The sequence below is a fragment of the Colletotrichum navitas genome (genome assembly GCF_030913465.1).
Source record: "Colletotrichum navitas strain CBS 125086 chromosome Unknown LY79scaffold_3, whole genome shotgun sequence".
NCBI lineage: Eukaryota > Fungi > Ascomycota > Sordariomycetes > Glomerellales > Glomerellaceae > Colletotrichum > Colletotrichum navitas.
In genome coordinates, this window is record NW_026850549.1 from 910568 (window position 1) to 928517 (window position 17950).

The following is a 17950-nucleotide window of genomic DNA, read 5'->3' on the forward strand; positions in this document are numbered from 1 at the left end:
TCGGCGAGGAGCGCGCCAACAATACCCTACAACTCAACAAGGCCTCCAACTGGCAGGAATACCAGTGTCACACACTTTGTAAACAGCAACCGATCTGCCCTAGACCGAGTTTCCGCTCCCAACGGCAGATCTCTTGCCTCTCTGTACTCTAAATCCGACTCTTTTCGAGACGAGCCTGATACCAGCCTGCTCAGCCAAAACCAGACAACCAACGCAAAACCTGCCGTTTATTTTGCTGAGGATGACTTTAGCGACGACGACCAAATAGACCTCGATTATGAAGCACCGTCGGCTCTGCCTTTGCTTCCCAAGCCCCCAGCCACGGCAACCAAGGCACCTGAGCCGCCGAATGAAACACCTTCGTCCCAGACTCTACCCTGGTCCTCATCTCCCGCCTCCCACTTCGTTCACCCCCTGTCTCGCACGACCTCTGCCGGAAGCTCACTCAAGCGCGACTCCCCAGAAAATGCACAGCCTCTAGTGGCCCCGCAACCCAAGAAGCGCAGGCTACCAAAGAACTGGAGCTTCAAAGAAGAAAAAGAACATGCCCCATTGCCGGAAGACAAGCCTGAAATGGCTCGATGGGCTCCCGGGAGCGTTACGCCTGCTCCAAAGAAGAAGGAGACTTGGAACATGACCGCTAGTACTCTCAAAGAGCAGAAAAAACATTTGAAAACCAAGTCCAAAAAAGCTACGACCAGCGAGGAATGGAGCACAGACGAGATTCGGCAAGAGGTTACACAGAGCAACCTGCCAAGGCCCAAGGCATCGGCGATTGCCCTGACCAAAGAGCAAAAACACGTTCAGAGTCTTGTAGTCGACAAAGGCCAGAGCGTCTTCTTCACAGGCCCAGCAGGAACCGGAAAATCAGTTCTGATGCGGTCAATCATTGCCGAGCTGAAGAAGAAGTGGGCACGAGATCCGGAGAGGCTAGCAGTTACAGCATCAACTGGCCTCGCAGCTTGTAACATCGGAGGCCAGACGTTGCATAGCTTCGCTGGAATTGGCCTTGGGAAGGAAGATGTTCCGACGTTGGTCAAGAAGATCCGACGGAACCCCAAGGCCAAGAACCGCTGGCTTCGGACCAAGACGCTCATCATTGATGAGGTATCCATGGTCGACGGGGACCTCTTTGACAAACTCTCGCAAATTGGCAGAACCATCAGGAATAACGGCAAAGCCTGGGGTGGTATCCAGCTCGTAATTACGGGCGACTTTTTTCAGCTACCTCCAGTACCCGACGGCGACAAGAGCAGGGAATCCAAATTCGCTTTTGAAGCTGCGACGTGGAACACGGCCATTGAGCACACAATTGGCTTGACGCAAGTGTTCCGACAGAGAGATCCAGGTACGTTTGCATGTGCGTTATCAAAGTGCTTCTGTCGTGGCAGCTAAACAGCGTATAGTCTTCGCCAATATGCTCAATGAGATGCGTCTTGGAAGAATCAGCGAGGAGACGGTTGAGGCTTTCAGAAAACTGACCAGACCTATCGTCAGTGATGATGGACTGGAAGTGACCGAGTTATTCCCTACAAGATACGAGGTCGACAACGCTAACCTGAGCCGCCTACGCAATCTGCCCGGGAAAACGTACCGTTTTGACGCTGCCGATACCGGGGACCCTCAAATCCGTGACAAACTGCTCCAGAATATGATGGCACCCAAGTCCATTGATCTGAAGGTCGGCGCGCAGGTTATGTTGATCAAGAACATGGATGACACTCTTGTCAACGGTTCGCTCGGGAAGGTGACGCGGTTCATGAGCGAGGCCAGTTTCGAGTCTTGGCATATGACGGATTACGGGTCCGATGGTGACATGGACATGGAAGGGAACCTCAAACGCAAGATCAAGGCCTTCAGCAGAGAGGTCGAAGAGGCGACCAAAGGGACGACCGAATTCCCCGTGGTAGAATTCGCTGCAGCGGACGGGTCGACTCGTACCATCTTGTGCGTTCCAGAGGATTGGAAGAGTGAAACACCAACGGGCGAAGTGCAGGCTAGCCGAAGCCAGCTTCCCCTCATCCTCGCGTGGGCATTGTCGATCCACAAGGCCCAAGGACAAACTTTGGAAAGAGTCAAGGTCGACCTTGGCAAGGTATTCGAGAAAGGCCAGGCATACGTGGCACTCAGTCGAGCAACCAGTCAACAGGGTCTGCAGGTACTTCGCTTCCAGAAGGATAAGGTCATGGCCCACCCCCGAGTCGTAGGGTTCTACAACAAACTCTACAGCGCTGAGCAGGCTGTCTCGAAGAAACCTCCTAGTATGGCCGACTTTTTGCACAAGGAAGAAGATACGAAGCCTGCCAAGAGCACATCTGCCGCCAATGCGAGGTCTCAATCCTTCGTCAGAAGAGGGGTCGAGGTCATTGACCTGGACGACGAAGAGGAGGCGATGGCGAGCTACGGAGGCTATTGAACTCGAGGATACGAAAAGACTTTGGGAGTAACGTAATATGGCGTTCAGAAGGGTAGCCACCGTAGGCAGGTTTTCGGCTCAAGCTACCCAGAGAGGATCGGAATGGGGTTCATTTTGTGGTATACATGGGTCGTCTGGACATGGATAGCGTCGAACTTGGACGCTCTGGTTACCATTAGGGGCGCTCACATGGTAGATAAGGGAATACCTCTGCTCTTATAGCGAACGAATGAGACACGGCAGATGGTAGAAGACATTCCATGGCCGTGACTGACTGATACAGGCAGGATTTGTTGTTACGGGACCTTTTTTTCTTCCCCAATGCTGAATGTGGCGAGAGGAAGATAAGCTGGGTCGAGGCATTCCCTGGTGATGGTTTGCGTAATATTTTGGGTCATAATTCATCTGGCTACTATCAAACCTACACTAAACGTGGACCTGCGTACCTAGGTAGGTAGTCATTGTACGGACAAAGGCGGCGGTGTCAAGTTAGGTAGGTAGGTAGTGTGTGTACCTCAGGTACCTCTGTGAAGCTGCAGCTTGACATGTCTTCAAGCATTTTTTTTCCTTCCCTGGGAAATGGTGGTTGCACAGCAGGTGCCTTAGGTTGTTCCTTCTTGGCGTTCTCGCCCAGGAAGCTTGCGTCGTTGACGTTCGTCTCTTCTTTCGGCGCAGCATTCGGGCAGTAGCTACCCGCCACCAGACGACATCCGCGTGACCTTTTAACTAGGACCTGCACTTGTTGCCCTGCGCTTACCTTCCCCTGTGCATGCCTTATCGATAAGGATTGGGGGAAAAGTTAAGGGAACCTAAACCAACCCAGCTAGTGAATCCGTCCGAGGGGGAGATTTGGGTGAAGGAAGCTGTCTGGGACTGGTTCCTTCGTTAAGATCAGGGTCGACGCACAAATCCCTCTCGACGCCAACCTCACCAACGCCCTCCGCCAACATATATCCACCGCCTTATCTACATAGGGGCCTTTCTTGGCGACCTGCGATATTTCCAGAGCTTTAAGCGAACCCAATTCCCACCACCAGCTCTGTCTGCACGACCCACAACGCATCTATCGCGGTGCATCCCGATCCCGTCAACGACTTGGCATCCAGGCGTTGTGAAGCACCCGGCACCATGGAGTTCATCGGCTTGCAAATGATGGTGACGCTAAGGCAGCCTTCCGGAACGATGCTGAAGGGCACCGTGAGCGCCATACAGGCTGGCAACAGCCTCACGCTCAGCAACGGTACGTCCCTAACAGTTCCGCTTGATGTCCAGCTCCTTGCTAACATGCGCCCTTGCAGTCTTTACCCTTGGAACGAACCACTGGATGCCCAGAGTCGTCATTGATGCTGCCAACATCCTCGAACTTTCAGAATTCAAGGAGGAGGCCGCGCCCAACACCTTTACTGCGCCAGGTCTTAGTCCCGTTCCCGCTCCCGTCATCACCCAACCCGCGCAACCGGCCTTCACGGATCCTGCGATCCTGAGTATGGGAAATCGCCCTGGCTCCGATATGAGAAGCGGAAGCGAGAAGCAGACTCTACCAGAAGTTATGCCTCAGACCACTGCTGCCGAAACCAAGGATCCACGGCCTGGGCAGCCGGGGGTTCTCTCTGCTGTGCACCTCATGGGGGGCTCTCGAGACGATGTAGTGAGTCTTAGCGAGACTTTGCAGGAATTGGACGTGGAGGAGCATACCCCTACTGCGAGGCAATATGCGGCGGAGAGCAGCGGAGTGCCGCAGGACGCCCACGAGGTCCAGGGCCAGCCGCAAAAGAAGAAGAACCGGCGGCGAGAGAAGCAACGAGCTCCACGGAATAGCACGGCAGACGAAACCATCCCGGAAATCACTCCGATGCGCGGCAACGCAGCAACCCGTGGGAAGGGGTGGAGACAAACGCCCATGCTGCAGAGCTCGCCCTCATTTCAGCCCTTCAACTCGTTGAAGCGCGGCATTAAGGGGAAGAAGGACCTTCCTGAGAATGGCTGGGCTTCTGAAGATGTCACAGAAGAGATGGCCGAGTTCGACTTTGAGAACAACCTAGCCAAGTTCGACAAGCGCACCATCTTCGACCAGATGCGTAAGGAAGATCTGATCGACGAGGCAGACCGCTTGGTATCGCACAACCGCCGACCCAAGCCTGGAACTGCCGGAGGCAAAAACTTTCACTACTCGGAGAATGTGCTCGAGATGCCATCTGTGTCATCAAACGCGCATCAGGACTTCTGGAACAGCGAGGCTGACGATGCCGCCAACGGAGTTGATCGACTGAGCGGGCGTGACGTCCGGAGTGCGCAGAGTAGCCGTAGGGCGGACAGCAAATCAGGGGCGACTAAGAGATCGCAGTCGCGGAAGGCAAGTGCGCAACTCAACAGCCAGCCCCTGAATCGCGTCAACTCCAACGTACGTCCGGAAAGACAGCCTCAAGTGTTGCTTCGTTCTCAAGATAGCCCACGTAGCATCATGGGTGCTAACCACATGCAGCACATTACGCAGCCAGGCTTCTATCTTGTGCCGTCAAACCGACGCCTTGAAACCGTTTCGGCTCTTCAGATGCTCAACCTGGAGAACATTGCGGCCAATGAGATTGGACTCACGGAAGACATGATGGCCGAGAATGCAGGCCGAGGTCTCGCTGAAGTAACACTGCGGGCGCTTGAAGACCCCGCGATACAGGTCCGGTTTGGCACTGGTGGCGCCAATGCTCAAAACAACAGCTTGGCGGCGTCTGCTACAATCGTTATTCTCGCCGGCAACAACAAGTCCGGCATAAGAGCCATCTCAGCAGCCCGGCATCTGCGGAACAAGGGCCTCAATATACTCGTGTGCGTCGTCGGCATCGAGCGCGAGCGTGACTTGCTGGAAGACATGCGACAACAAATCAGAATCTTCCGGAACTTTGGGGGCCGCGTGCACAATAAGCTCGAACTATTCGAACAGCTCCGAAAGACAGCCTCAACCCCAGCGACATCAGTGTCCCTCATCATAGATGCTCTCCTGGGCTTGGCGATTTCATTCGAAGAGCTGCGGACCGGGGACCAAGCTACCGTGTATGAATTGATAGAATGGGCCAACCGTAACGAGGCCTTCGTTCTCGCAGTCGATGTGCCAACTGGTATCGACCCATCGACCGGAAAAGTCAGCATTATCGATGGTGGTCGTCTCTACGTAAAGCCTCGTTACGTGGTGGCGATGGGCGCCCCGAAGAAGGGACTGCTTGAAGCAATGGCTCCTGTTTCGGACTCGGATCCTACTGGCGCCGAGACCGCCGCTGCCGAGGAGGAAGACTGGAAGTTGTTTATTGCTGACATGGGTCTTGGCGCTACGGTGTGGAAGAAGGCCGGAACCAAGATCAGAAGAGGTATCGATTTTGATGATAAATGGGTTCTGCAGATGCGATACCAACCGGCGCACTCACAGGACTAAGAATCGTTCACCATGATGGAAATAGGCGCCCGGGAAAAGAAAAGGAGCAAAAACGGAGTTGGTTTGGGAAACGGGCGAAAAGAGAAAAGCGAGGTTTTATTTCTACTGCATCACTTAGGCGTTCTTGTCGCTCAACAATCGGAAGACGGCATATGGGGAACAGGAGTTTATGCCTAATCGTCTGTCTTTGCATCCCAGGGATGGCGATCATCATTTAGTACAATATCTTAGCCATAGCGTCTATCACCAAGCACGACTCAAACTTTCCTATCACCGCAAATCTTGAAACGTCACGGCTTGTGGTCCATAAGGACGGTTCTCCTGGCATTAACAAGAGAAGGCAGTGACCCTGAGAGTCGCCAGAGCAAATGAATGACAACCGGGTGAGGCAGCCGGAAGCACTTGCAGTCTGTTCCTATCTCCCATCCTCGGGGCCAGTCTAGGCGGAACAAGAGATGGGGTTGACGTAGCGATTGGGGGCCGGAACCTGCAGCACAGCATCAACAGTTTGTGTAAGTGCTGACGGCCGAAGAGCTGCACAGCGTTTGCCTAGGCAGGCCTGAACGGGACCAGGTGAACGGCAGATGGGGAAAGGCTTGACGAGGCTGTGAAGTTCCCGCTTGCTCTCATGCATGTCATTCGTGGACAGCTGTGTGTCAGTAGAGCACAGTATTGATCTTCCGTAATGAGAGATGAGAGAGGAGCTGGGCAGCCATTATTTGCCTGTCAACCAGAAGCTGCAGCATCAATCACATTGCCTGTTCCGACTCGGGGGCCAAAAAACAATAACCCAGGATTCACGGGCATGCGTGAGTGACGGAGAGACTGCCAGGGTCGTATATTGATGGGCAAGTTGATAGCCATCTTGGTGACGACAGGGCTTCTCGACGAGTCTGGTCAGAGAGAGGGGCTGTGTAGAATGTCGTTGTCTGGGAAGCCAAGATACTGTGTGCCTGCGCAGCATCCTAAGGAGTTTCTGGGCTCCTGTCTGCGAGGGATGGCCAGGCTGCAGCTGAGGCAGAGGGACACACACCCACACCGGCATGGTGCTACTTATCCCAGTTCGCTCTTTCCAAATCGGGCTTCAAGTTTCGAGGATGGAGGCCCAGTTGAATTTGACTGTTTGTGCTACCTTTTTCAAAGCTACCTTTGGGAAGTGATCCCGTCCCACATAGTTTTGCAAACAATTTGCTGTCCAAGGGGGTAGTATTGGCAGAAAAACCCATAGAAAATGACGGAAGCAAATATTCAAATCGGGAAGCTGAGACGACCAAAGAGATGTGTTTCAGAAGAGGAGTTACTCGTATCTCAAAGAAGCAGCAGGCATGACCGACAAGCTCCCCCGTAAGACCAGGCTGACTCCCCTGCTGGCTGCTCGAAGTGCTTGGCCTTGCACAGCCAATAGCCCCCAAATATGCAGCAGAGCCCAGTTGGGCTGCATGTGCCTGCAGCAACCTGCTACATCTTAAAGAGATAGTGCCGGATGTCTGGGACGATGAACAGAGCCAAACGGGAGGCCAACGGGAGAGCACTGGGGTGTGGTCCGGGTGCTACGTTATAAGAGGACTTCGCGGTCACTTTGATTAATTGAACTTGGGGTGGTCGTGGCACTGGATCTTCACCGTTAGGCGTGTCCAGCTACGCGAGAATCGCACCTGCTCCTTCTCAATATTCATCAAGCGAAAAGCCGAAGACGATTTCACTATACGCCGGCAGCTCAGTCCGTTCCGTGACACCGAAAAGACCGCCGGAATCTCACTTCAGATGAGCGCCAAATCCGACATTGTGGAGGTTGGCTCCGACGCCGCGGGCCAGGCTAACAGGTACGTAAGCTCAACCATCCGCCCCGACCTCACATGGGTAGCGCCTGGCACGGATTGAAAGTCAAGCACTGACGACAAGCGCAGACGGACCGACTCGTCGAGCCACAATCACAGCTTGGCTCGCCACGACAACAACCCCCTGGCGCTCTCGTGGTTGTCTGAGGCGTTTCTGCACGCCAATGACCGCTACGGGCGAATCGCAACCGGCAGCCCCCGCTCCGGGGTCGGCATCCTCGGGCTCAGACTGCTGGAGCACCATATCAACCTCGTCCCGACCATGCGACACGGGGCCGCAGTCCCGGTGTTCGACCACTCGGTCAACAGCACGAGGCACCTTGGGTGGCGGCAGAAGATAGCAACGTGGCCGCTTTCCAAGCAGGAGGCAATGGACAACCGTACCTTTGCTGTTTGATTGGAGGCGTGGCTAGAGGGTTTATCCGGAGGCAAGATGGCCGCCGCCGGATGACTCGTCTACAGGGGTGTCTGCAAAGAGTGGATGTGCGTTGGGAGGAGGGAAGGGCCCGTTTGCTTGCAGTAGGCAGAAATTCCAGTCGTCGACCTTTTGCCGCCGCATGCATCGCCTGTTTCGGTGACGGGAGTTGCCGGGATGGCAAGTTTTCTGAGGGCGGAGGAGCTGAATCTTGAAGCGCCTGAACCAGATGTCGGATTTGCCGCTTCTTTGGATGATTTGTTGCAGAATAACAAAGAACGTCGCTCGCTCGTTCCGTCCGTGTCTCTCTCTGTTTGCCGGGTGGGCATCGCGTGCATTCTAGCTAAGGTTTGATCCATAAGCAACGATCCCACCTAGGACCTCCTCAGGTGGCAAAACTCAGCAGGAAAGAAGGGGAGAGACGCCATGGTATGTGGTGAGGTTATTGCGGTGAGCCCAAGGTGTGGATTAGAATCCCCGTATCGGCAAAGCTCACTAATTCCAAAAGACGATAAGAAAATACCGAAAAGCAAAGTGGCGTGCAATGGAGTTCGGTAGGTGGGTAGGTGCCAGGTAGGTAGCTTGGCGCACACTTGGACTACCTAGGTGGAGGACGTGCGTGCGACGACACCGACACGCTGAGTGAGTGCGCGGCCAAAGGCTGCCTACTTGGCCCTCAAGGTCAGCAACCTGACCAAGTGGAAGCTTCGAATACTTTCCACTGCCCTGACGGCACCTGAATCATAGAGCTAGGGCCATACTCGACCCCTGGAGCGCTGCCTTACCTAAGCTGTCCGAAGCCGCCGGAGGCCACTTAATCCGCCCCACTGTATGATTTCATTGGTCGTCCAGGGACCGCTTCCCAGTGATTGCCGCCTCCCGTCACCACCTCTTGCTGGCTGGCCTTTACTAGTACAGCACCTCACCTGCTTGTTCTCCGAAACAAAGCTTCCCATCTCCAAACCTCCCACCTTTTATCCCCGTAAACCACGAATTACTTTTTTCCTTTTCCCATACACATCTCCAAGGAAAGGGATATAAAATTCAACTACCGTCGTTCTTCCTCCCGTTTTCCTGATCCCACGGAAACAGGCGAATCGACAGCTCAACCCCACCGCTGACGATCCCACCTCCAACACTTTATCATCTGAACGCATACGAATCCCCGAATCATCAGAAACACATAGTCAAGATGGCGCCTCCGTCGGATCAGCCCGCCGAACACAAGAAGAAGGTCAACCTGACGTGAGTAGACGCCCGCTGCTCCTGTTTCGAGTAGTACCTTCCACCCGGCACGAATGACGCTGACACTACCTACCAGGGATGCCTCCGGTGCCGATGTCAAGGATGTTTGTGCTCCCTCAGCTTCTATGAACCCGGTGACAAATGACAGCAGTACTGATGAAGCAAACAGCAAGATGATGTCGCGACCGCCATTCTGAAGAAGAAGAAGAAGCCCAACCAGCTGATGTACGTGAGCTCTGGACGACGTGGGGCAAGCTTCCAGGCACTAACTGAAGCAGGGTTACCGATGCCGTCAACGACGACAACTCCATCATTGCCCTTTCCGAGAACACCATGGAGGCTCTTCAGCTCTTCCGCGGTGACACCGTGCTCGTGCGCGGCAAGAAGAGAAAGGACACCGTTCTGATCGTTCTTGCCGATGATGAGCTCGACGATGGCAGCGCTCGCATCAACAGAGTCGTTCGCCACAACTTGCGGGTGAAGCATGGTGACATGATTACCATCCACCCCTGTCCGGACATCAAATACGTATGTGCAAATCATAAACCTGCACCTTGCCCCGAATTGACAGCTTACTCCCCCACAGGCCAAGCGTATTGCTGTCCTTCCCATTGCCGACACTGTTGAGGGTATCACCGGCTCCCTCTTCGACGTTTTCCTTGCTCCCTACTTCCGCGAGGCCTACAGACCCGTCCGCCAGGGCGATCTCTTCATTGTTCGCGGCGGTATGAGACAAGTAGAGTTCAAGGTCGTAGAGGTTGACCCCCCCGAATACGGTATCGTCGCACAAGACACGGTCATCCACTGCGAGGGCGAGCCCATTCAGCGTGACGAGGAGGAGGGCAACCTGAATGAGGTCGGCTACGACGACATTGGTGGCTGCAGAAAGCAGATGGCCCAGATCCGCGAGATGGTTGAGCTTCCTCTGCGTCATCCCCAGCTTTTCAAGTCTATCGGTATTAAGCCCCCTCGTGGTGTGCTTTTGTACGGCCCCCCCGGTACCGGTAAGACGCTGATGGCAAGAGCTGTCGCCAACGAGACGGGTGCGTTCTTCTTCCTGATCAACGGCCCCGAGATCATGTCCAAGATGGCCGGTGAATCCGAGTCGAACTTGCGCAAGGCCTTTGAGGAGGCGGAGAAGAATTCTCCCGCCATTATTTTCATCGACGAGATCGACTCTATTGCACCCAAGCGTGACAAGACCAACGGTGAGGTCGAGCGCCGTGTCGTCTCTCAGCTTCTCACTCTCATGGACGGCATGAAGGCCCGCTCCAACATTGTTGTCATGGCCGCCACCAACCGTCCCAACTCGATCGACCCTGCTCTGCGTCGTTTCGGTCGTTTCGACCGTGAGGTCGACATTGGTATCCCCGACCCTACCGGCCGTCTTGAGGTTCTTCAGATCCATACCAAGAACATGAAGCTTGGTGACGATGTCGACCTGGAGCAGATTGCTGCCGAGACCCACGGCTACGTGGGTTCCGATATCGCTGCCCTCTGCTCCGAGGCCGCCATGCAGCAGATTCGTGAGAAGATGGACCTCATCGACCTCGACGAGGACACCATTGACGCCGAGGTCCTTGACTCTCTTGGTGTCACTATGGAGAACTTCCGCTTCGCCCTCGGCGTTTCTAACCCCTCAGCTCTGCGCGAGGTTGCCGTTGTTGAGGTGCCCAACGTTCGCTGGGAGGATATTGGTGGCCTCGAAACCGTCAAGGCCGAGTTGCAAGAGAGCGTTCAGTACCCCGTCGACCACCCCGAGAAGTTCCTCAAGTTCGGTCTTTCTCCGTCCCGTGGTGTCCTGTTCTACGGACCCCCCGGTACTGGTAAGACGATGTTGGCAAAGGCCGTCGCCAACGAATGCTCTGCCAACTTCATCTCTGTCAAGGGACCCGAGCTTCTCAGCATGTGGTTCGGTGAGTCTGAAAGCAACATCCGCGACATCTTTGACAAGGCTCGTGCTGCCGCTCCTTGCATCGTCTTCCTCGATGAGTTGGACTCTATTGCCAAGGCTCGTGGTGGATCTATGGGCGACGCTGGTGGTGCTTCCGACCGTGTTGTCAACCAGCTTCTCACTGGTAAGGTTCTCACATATTGACATTGCCAGTAAGCACAAGCTAACCCGATTATAGAGATGGATGGTATGACTTCGAAGAAGAACGTCTTCGTTATTGGTGCGACCAACAGACCCGAGCAGCTTGACCCTGCCTTGTGCCGTCCTGGCCGCTTGGACTCCCTCATCTATGTCCCCCTGCCCGACCAGCCCGCCCGTGCTGGTATCCTCAAGGCTCAGCTCCGCAAGACTCCCGTTGCTGCTGACGTCGACATTGACTTCATTGCCTCCAAGACCCACGGCTTCTCCGGTGCCGATCTTGGTTTCATCACCCAGCGTGCTGTCAAGCTCGCCATCAAGGAGGCTATTACTGCCGACATTCAGAAGACCAAGGCTCGCGAGGCCGCTGGTGAAGAGGCCATGGATGAGGACGAGGAGGACCCCGTGCCCGAGCTCACCAAGCGCCACTTCGAGGAGGCCATGCAGATGGCCCGCCGCTCCGTCAGCGACGTCGAAATCCGCCGGTACGAGGCTTTTGCTCAGCAGATGAAGAACGCTGGACCTGGAGCGTACTTCAAGTTCCCCGAGGGCGAGGGCGCTGCCAACGAAGCTGCCAACAGCTTCGGCGATGCTGGTAACGATGATGACCTTTACGACTAAAGGGTGGGCCAGATGCCAGTTGATACAGGGCACGCCTTCGTTGTATTCTAGTTTTTCCTTTTGCTCTCCGATGCATCTGCGTCATCATGCGTACAGATGGTGGGCCGGGTCACGGAAATTCGTGCCTATCGCCGGAAATCTGGAGGCGGACGGAGTTGGTAGACAGGCAGTTTTTCTATGATAGTTGATCACCTAAGAGTCGTCTCGGTCTATGCATGATGTGACATTGGTTCCTCGCAGATATGTTGGTGTTGAGCGTCGACTGTGGCTACCTTGTATCGTTGATTGTTTGAGAAACGTCCTCGAACAAGTTGGGTAGGGGGGGATAAAAAGGCAATCGCCAGATGAAGGTGGTTGATGTGACCGTGATGCGACAGTAAGGAAATCAGGATTATTTTTTGTGATCTCTGGGCCGGCCGGTGTGCTGCTTATTGCTCATAGCGGACCAATTTCTAGAAGGCTGATATCGTATGCTCTTCCCAAAACAAAGGAAGGCCGTTCCACACGTACTCAGTCCAAATTTGTACGTACACACACGTATGTAGTGTCATCGAAACTATTCCAGATTGACATTAAAGCTTGCTTCTCATGACCAAAGCTGGCTCTGTGCCTCCCGCACAGCCATGCCTTGCCTTGCTCCTCTCGCTCACTGTACTAGTGGCAGTGGACTTCCCTTTGAGGCCGGCCCGTCAGGACGTGGCCAGTAACCATTCTGTTCCCAGGACTGTCCCCTTTTTCAAAGCCTCCCTTTCTCTACGCCCCGTCCCTACACCACGCCGCCAAAAAGAGATGTCTCCCTAGTTACCCGCACTGTCAATCTCACAGACGGCCTCTAGGCTTTCTTGCGTGACCTTGATGGCTTCAGCGATCACGGCTGCAGGGATAGCGAGGCTTGTCTGCCCGTTGGAATCGGCCGCTGGTGTGGAGCTTGTGGTGCCGTTGCTCTTCTTGTCCTTATCCTTGTCCTTGTCTGAACCGGTTGTGCCGTTCGTCTTGGACGTCGAGGGGGAGGTGTTTGATGCCGAGGGGCTGAGTGTGTCCTGGCGGACGTCGTCAAGAACACGGCGGAGGAGGTCTGGGAAGGTTGTGGCCTCGCCCGTGCGCAGGAGGTTGAGGGCGTGATTCTGGATCAGGGTCGGCCAATTTGCTTGGTTTGCGTGGAGGGAGTGGAGGAGCTGTTCTTGGATCCTGGAAGGAGGAGGGAAGGGAAATGTTAGTCTCACTGGGTTCAGACCACGGGCGAGGGGGGGAGGGGGGAGGGGGGGGCGGATCGCCTACTTGGTGACGTGACCGTCCTTGAGTAGTAATGTGTTGATTTGTGACCGGAGCTCGGGGTCCAGGGTCGCTGCTGAGTGATTGGCGGCTGAGGGCGGTACCTTGACGGGGGTTGAAGGTGTTTGGTTTGACATGTTGATGGATCTGGGGGATGGAGTGTGTATGTGTAGCAGCGACCTCGAGGCGCGCCTGGGCCAGGGGGTCTCGTGTATCCTCAGGTGAAGCGACTGTCTGACAGGCCTTTCCCCCCTGACGTTTGCTGGCTGCTTCTCTGAGGGGTTCCGTCGAAGAGAAACGTCTCGCTCAACTGCCGGAGCGGATCGATGGGCGCAGGAGCGGATGAATGCGCGCGAGGCCGGGTGCGTGGTCGAAAGCTGGCTTAGCCATGCAGTTTCCTTGTCAGCGATGTGTAGCTACGTCGGACAATCCATGGCTTACCAGTGACACCGTCCGCGAATTGAAATTGAACGTTCTTGGCAAAAGGGACAAAGCTGGTCGTTAATTGGGTATTCTTGGTTGTTGCCGGCGATGGTTCCTGGTGGCGAGGCTGACTGTTTTTTTTTTTTTTTTTTGGAGGGGGGCGTCTTTCCTGGGGAAGCTTCAGCGCACCCAAAGCTGACGAGCTGTTCTCACAGGCGGGTGAGCGCAAGGCTGAGGCGATGCAGGGGTTTCCGGTCGTGGCAGGCGGCGGGCACGTGGGGCCGGTCTTGAGTTTTGCGATGGGCACTGTTGAACTGGGCGAAGAGAGGGCGACCACCCGTTGAAGCTAGCTAGGTACTAGGTACTACCTACCAGGTATGAGCTTGCCTTCACGGCGGTGGTGGTGGTGTGTCTCCCTCCCCCATCCTGATCCACACCTCGCCGTGAAAGACCAACGTCCCATTCTCTGCCTTTTGCTTCCCGAACACAGAAAAGAGCTGATGGTTTCCCAAGTCGAGTACAACAACCAACCTCGCCTACCATTCGTCCGAACCATTCCAACTATCGAGATGCGCACTCCTCTTTCGGCCGCCTTCTGGACTGGAGAGGCTACGTCGTATTTACCCCCACGAACCTTGAGGAGGGGCTTTACGCCGCTTTCGACTTCCTTGCCACTTACCACGACACGTCGTCTGCTTGGTGCTGATGATTCTCAATTGCTTTGTCCTAACATCGGTTCTCTCTTTTTTTCTCTTTTTCTTTCGGCTTACTCCGAGCGCCGAATCGTAGTATTGTCATCGGAGCATTTGGTCACTGGCTCCGATGACAGCTCATATCTCGCCCGCGGGGCCGGTGAACGAGGTCACAACCAATCGTCCTCTAACCCAGGAAACCTAGCGCGTATCTCGTCTTGTTTGGCGTGTAATTAGTGCCTATTTGTTCGCTCTTCAGAAGGATCTGACCCCTTGTAGGCCCCAATGTACCCCCGCAACAAGTACCCTGCTTGTATACCCTCTACGGTATGCACCGTGAAAGCATGCCAGTTGCTATTTACCTGTCAGACCAAGGAAGAGAGGTAAAGGGCCCTGTCTCGCTGCGGCGAGACCAGCGGCCGGGGGGGGATGTTGCAGTCTCCATGAGGACCACCCAATCGGCCGAGCTCCTCCGGCCCGTCCCCGAAAAATCATGACCGCACCGCGCATGGGACTGGGTCAAATCTCACGGGCTCACTACAGACGTTATCTCGCCTTCCTCATGAACCGGGTCTTCCCGCAGCGCAGCAGCAATTGCTTCCCGAGAAAGTGTGGCACGACCCCCTCCCCTATTTCCCGTCTCCCTCGACCGGGGAGGGGGCTTGGCCCGCAGAGAAGGAGGGAATTCTTCCTCGCGGATTGGCTAAATGTCGCGAGTAGGACGGGCGTTGAACCTGGGTGCGCGTAGCTGAGTCCGGCGTTGTATCACCCAGCCATTCGAGACCCAAGCAGATCATCGCCGGCCACGCTGGGCCGTCACCCTCGAGCCAGAATCCTAGTCTGGGACCTAGGGCATGGAACTCGCACCTCATCGGGACGCCTCTTTGGGCAACTGCTACTCTTCCTCCCTTGTGCTCCCTCCAACCGGGTATCGTTCCCAGAGGCTTGGGAAGACGTTAGCTACGAGACGAGTCGTATAGTTCCGTCCGCTCTTGTTGCGTGTCGGAGACTCCCAGTGCGTGGAAGCCCACATACACAATTGTCGGTCTGGCTCACCGATTCGAAAGCAGGGGGGTTATAACTTGCTTCCCTGCTGCACTGCATTCTCCCGCGGCATGTCTTTGCCAAGTCAAGATGTGTACGCTTTACATCAACCGCTTCCCGGCCTTGCATGGCAATGTCTCTACAACAGGGGCGTGATGGATGTGGGCGAGAGGCATATCTTCGCCCAAGTGGCATCCATGTGGTGTATTCCCATTCGGCCGGATCATGGTTGTACAGCCATCGAGACATGTTGGGTAACAGCAAGTCACAAGACGTCAATCTGTTGCCCCTGCGGACCGATCTTCCCGTTCCCGGGTTTCCACCCACATCACTCTCAGTCGCATCATGTTACGCTCGACCTCTTTTCATTTCATGTCTTAGGACTTGGGACGCGCGAGGGTTTCGCCAGGTGACTTGGATGGGTTTCGTTTGGCTTCTTTCATCTTCTCATCTTTTTCTTGTCCATCTCTGCCTCTTGGGAGCCGGCTCGATTTGCGCAACACGATAGGAGAGCAGGCGAGAAAGGCGGGACCTCGATGTCCCCCAGCAAAAGACCCGGACAAGCATGCAGTACACCGACCCCCTTCACCGCTACTATCTCGCATGCAGGTCTGCCGAAAACAATAACAGCCGCGCACACACCCCAAGCTCCCAAGAGCCGGGCCACGACCGACCACGACTCCCACCCCCCGGCCGGTACTAGGTTACCGTGCCGCGGGTGCCCACTTGACAACCTTCCCCCTTTTTTTCTCGGTGCAGCTAGCCGGATGCAGGCGGGGAGGGCAGAAAGGGAGCAGGACCAGAAAGCAACGTGCGAGCGCGCGTGGAAACCCGTCCTCCGCCATGTACCACAACGCGCTCCCCTCGTACCCGCGGTCACCAAAGTTCCCCATGGAAGACGCATTCTCTTTGCTCTCCCAATCTTCCGTCTACGAGGACTAAACAACAGCCCGTCTTCCGGTTCCCACGAGAGAGATGAGGACATAAGCACCGCATGCTGCAGGGTCTAATGTGGTTCGGTGACTGAACTGTCGTACTCTCGAACCGTAAACCGCACACAAGCACACGCCCCATTGGGCGTACGACATCCTGCATGCGCCACATTCTCACCCTTCACCGAATGCCGCGGAGGGTGGGAAAGCCAGGGCCATGCCCTGGGCTCTGGCAGCTCATAGCAGCCCCCCGGCCTTGGCACCAGCGGCGGGAAGTATCATCGTGTACTAGTCTCTTAAGTGAGAGCAAGGCTCGGGTATCTACGGAGTAAGGACGAGATGAGGGGTTGAGAGCGGACGGAGTACAAATGCCGCTTCCCTTCCCGAGGCCGCGATCGCGGACTCGCCATCTCCTCGATGACTGCGTCTTCGGGGTTGGGGTTTCCTCTGCGTGTAAGCCGCCGTGCATCGTTTCGTGCGCAGTGTAACCGGGAGGAAGTGTGGGTTGACGAGGCGTGTTTTGCGGCACGCCCGCGGGCCTACGCCGTGTACTTGGTCTTCGGGACTCGAGCTGAGTCTACTGGCACGCTCTAGATGACGACACGAACCGTATCCCACAGCTGCAAAGCGTTGGCTTGGCTTGCTGGTTACATTGGTTCCAACCTGACAGCGTTCACCTTGAGTCATTCGCTAGCGTCTTCCGTGGATGTCTCTCTTTCTCTCTCTTTTCAAGGCCAATCGTGAGAGGCTTGGGATATGGGTTTGGGTCTCGACTGGGCTGGGACGTCACGGCTGGGTTGACGTGCCGCCACCGCCGCTGCCACTACTTAATGGTGCAGGAAGAAAACGTGTCTCATAACCAAACCGGAAGTTGTACCCGCCGATTCGCCCGGTGTTCTTCCTTCGCTGTCGTCCGACTTTGATGGAGGGTGCGGTGCCATTGGGATAGCAGATCTCCAACGCATCCGCCGGGCATGCTGGCAGACGGCGTCGGGTATACAGCATACATACCCTTATGTCGTGTAGCAGATGCCATGCAGCCGTTCAGAAACGTCTGCCCGTAGTGGTGTGTTAATAAAAAATGGGTCTGGAACCTATGTCATTGTTCCGCATGGGGGGGGGGATGTTTTCAGCTCCCTTTACCAAGGTCAGCATTATCGAGTCCCATTACCTATATGCCGGCGGCGATCAAAACATCGCCTTTTGGATATCCCCCAAACCCAGCGTTATCAGATGAGAGAAGCAGCCAGGGCTCTTGGGATGTTCGTCTACGGCCGCCTCCTCCTCGGCATCCACGTCCGGCCCACAGCTGAACATCTATCGAACGTTGCCATATTGCAGCTGGTATAGCTTCACCATCGACACGATTGGTCTCACGGGAAACACCATCTAGGCCTCGCCAGTCATCCGTTCCAGACGCTGCCCACCGCCTTGGGCATCTGCAGCAACCCCTCCATGGCTTGCTCTTACCAAGTTCCAGACATTGATCAACACTAACACTGCCCTGCAGTTCCATATCGAACAACCTCGAGAGAT

The 17950-nt window shown here is 55.4% G+C and overlaps 6 protein-coding genes across 6 annotated transcripts; 3 read left to right on the plus strand and 3 right to left on the minus strand.

Annotated features, from left to right (window-relative positions):
- Positions 1 to 3096: 3096 nt before the first annotated feature.
- On the plus strand, positions 3097 to 6004 carry LY79DRAFT_209575 (DFDF domain-containing protein). Its single transcript, XM_060551526.1, has 3 exons — positions 3097 to 3656; positions 3715 to 4817; positions 4899 to 6004. Exons 1-3 carry the CDS (start codon positions 3545 to 3547, stop codon positions 5838 to 5840), a joined length of 2157 nt encoding a protein of 718 aa, XP_060419801.1. The 5' UTR covers positions 3097 to 3544; the 3' UTR covers positions 5841 to 6004.
- A 1600-nt stretch (positions 6005 to 7604) lies between these two features.
- On the plus strand, positions 7605 to 8075 carry LY79DRAFT_665665 (uncharacterized protein; the record flags this gene model as incomplete). The annotated part of the gene is made up of 2 exons (XM_060563104.1): positions 7605 to 7663; positions 7748 to 8075. The coding sequence occupies 2 exons, from the start codon at positions 7605 to 7607 to the stop codon at positions 8073 to 8075; spliced, it is 387 nt and encodes a 128-aa protein (XP_060419802.1).
- Positions 8076 to 9167: 1092 nt separating this feature from the next.
- LY79DRAFT_209595 (AAA family ATPase) lies at positions 9168 to 12450 on the plus strand. The gene is made up of 6 exons (XM_060551527.1): positions 9168 to 9338; positions 9415 to 9442; positions 9508 to 9563; positions 9617 to 9866; positions 9925 to 11416; positions 11471 to 12450. The coding sequence occupies exons 1-6, from the start codon at positions 9286 to 9288 to the stop codon at positions 12049 to 12051; spliced, it is 2460 nt and encodes an 819-aa protein (XP_060419803.1). The 5' UTR covers positions 9168 to 9285; the 3' UTR covers positions 12052 to 12450.
- Positions 12451 to 12848: 398 nt separating this feature from the next.
- Positions 12849 to 13460, minus strand: LY79DRAFT_665667 (uncharacterized protein; the record flags this gene model as incomplete). Its single annotated transcript, XM_060563105.1, has 2 exons — positions 12849 to 13239; positions 13330 to 13460. 2 exons carry the CDS (start codon positions 13458 to 13460, stop codon positions 12849 to 12851), a joined length of 522 nt encoding a protein of 173 aa, XP_060419804.1.
- Positions 13461 to 15001: 1541 nt separating this feature from the next.
- On the minus strand, positions 15002 to 15432 carry LY79DRAFT_209718 (uncharacterized protein). The gene has a single exon (XM_060551529.1). The coding sequence runs from the start codon at positions 15308 to 15310 to the stop codon at positions 15068 to 15070; it is 243 nt and encodes an 80-aa protein (XP_060419805.1). The 5' UTR covers positions 15311 to 15432; the 3' UTR covers positions 15002 to 15067.
- Positions 15433 to 15826: 394 nt separating this feature from the next.
- LY79DRAFT_209712 (uncharacterized protein) lies at positions 15827 to 16601 on the minus strand. The gene has a single exon (XM_060551528.1). It carries the CDS (start codon positions 16465 to 16467, stop codon positions 15922 to 15924), a length of 546 nt encoding a protein of 181 aa, XP_060419806.1. The 5' UTR covers positions 16468 to 16601; the 3' UTR covers positions 15827 to 15921.
- Between the last annotated feature and the right edge of the window lie 1349 nt (positions 16602 to 17950).

What these genes read in the sequence shown, in the direction of transcription:
- LY79DRAFT_209575 (XM_060551526.1), top strand. Translation starts at nt 3,545, where the DNA reads ATGGAGTTCATCGGCTTGCAAATGATGGTGACGCTAAGGCAGCCTTCC. An exon ending in CAGCCTCACGCTCAGCAACG is followed by an intron (nt 3,657 to 3,714) that starts GTACGTCCCTAA and finishes GCGCCCTTGCAG; the next exon opens with TCTTTACCCTTGGAACGAAC. An exon ending in TGAATCGCGTCAACTCCAAC is followed by an intron (nt 4,818 to 4,898) that starts GTACGTCCGGAA and finishes AACCACATGCAG; the next exon opens with CACATTACGCAGCCAGGCTT.
- LY79DRAFT_209595 (XM_060551527.1), top strand. Translation starts at nt 9,286, where the DNA reads ATGGCGCCTCCGTCGGATCAGCCCGCCGAACACAAGAAGAAGGTCAAC. An exon ending in CCGGTGCCGATGTCAAGGAT is followed by an intron (nt 9,443 to 9,507) that starts GTTTGTGCTCCC and finishes TGAAGCAAACAG; the next exon opens with CAAGATGATGTCGCGACCGC. An exon ending in CCTGTCCGGACATCAAATAC is followed by an intron (nt 9,867 to 9,924) that starts GTATGTGCAAAT and finishes ACTCCCCCACAG; the next exon opens with GCCAAGCGTATTGCTGTCCT.
- LY79DRAFT_209718 (XM_060551529.1), bottom strand. Translation starts at nt 15,310, where the DNA reads ATGAGGTGCGAGTTCCATGCCCTAGGTCCCAGACTAGGATTCTGGCTC.
- LY79DRAFT_209712 (XM_060551528.1), bottom strand. Translation starts at nt 16,467, where the DNA reads ATGTCCTCATCTCTCTCGTGGGAACCGGAAGACGGGCTGTTGTTTAGT.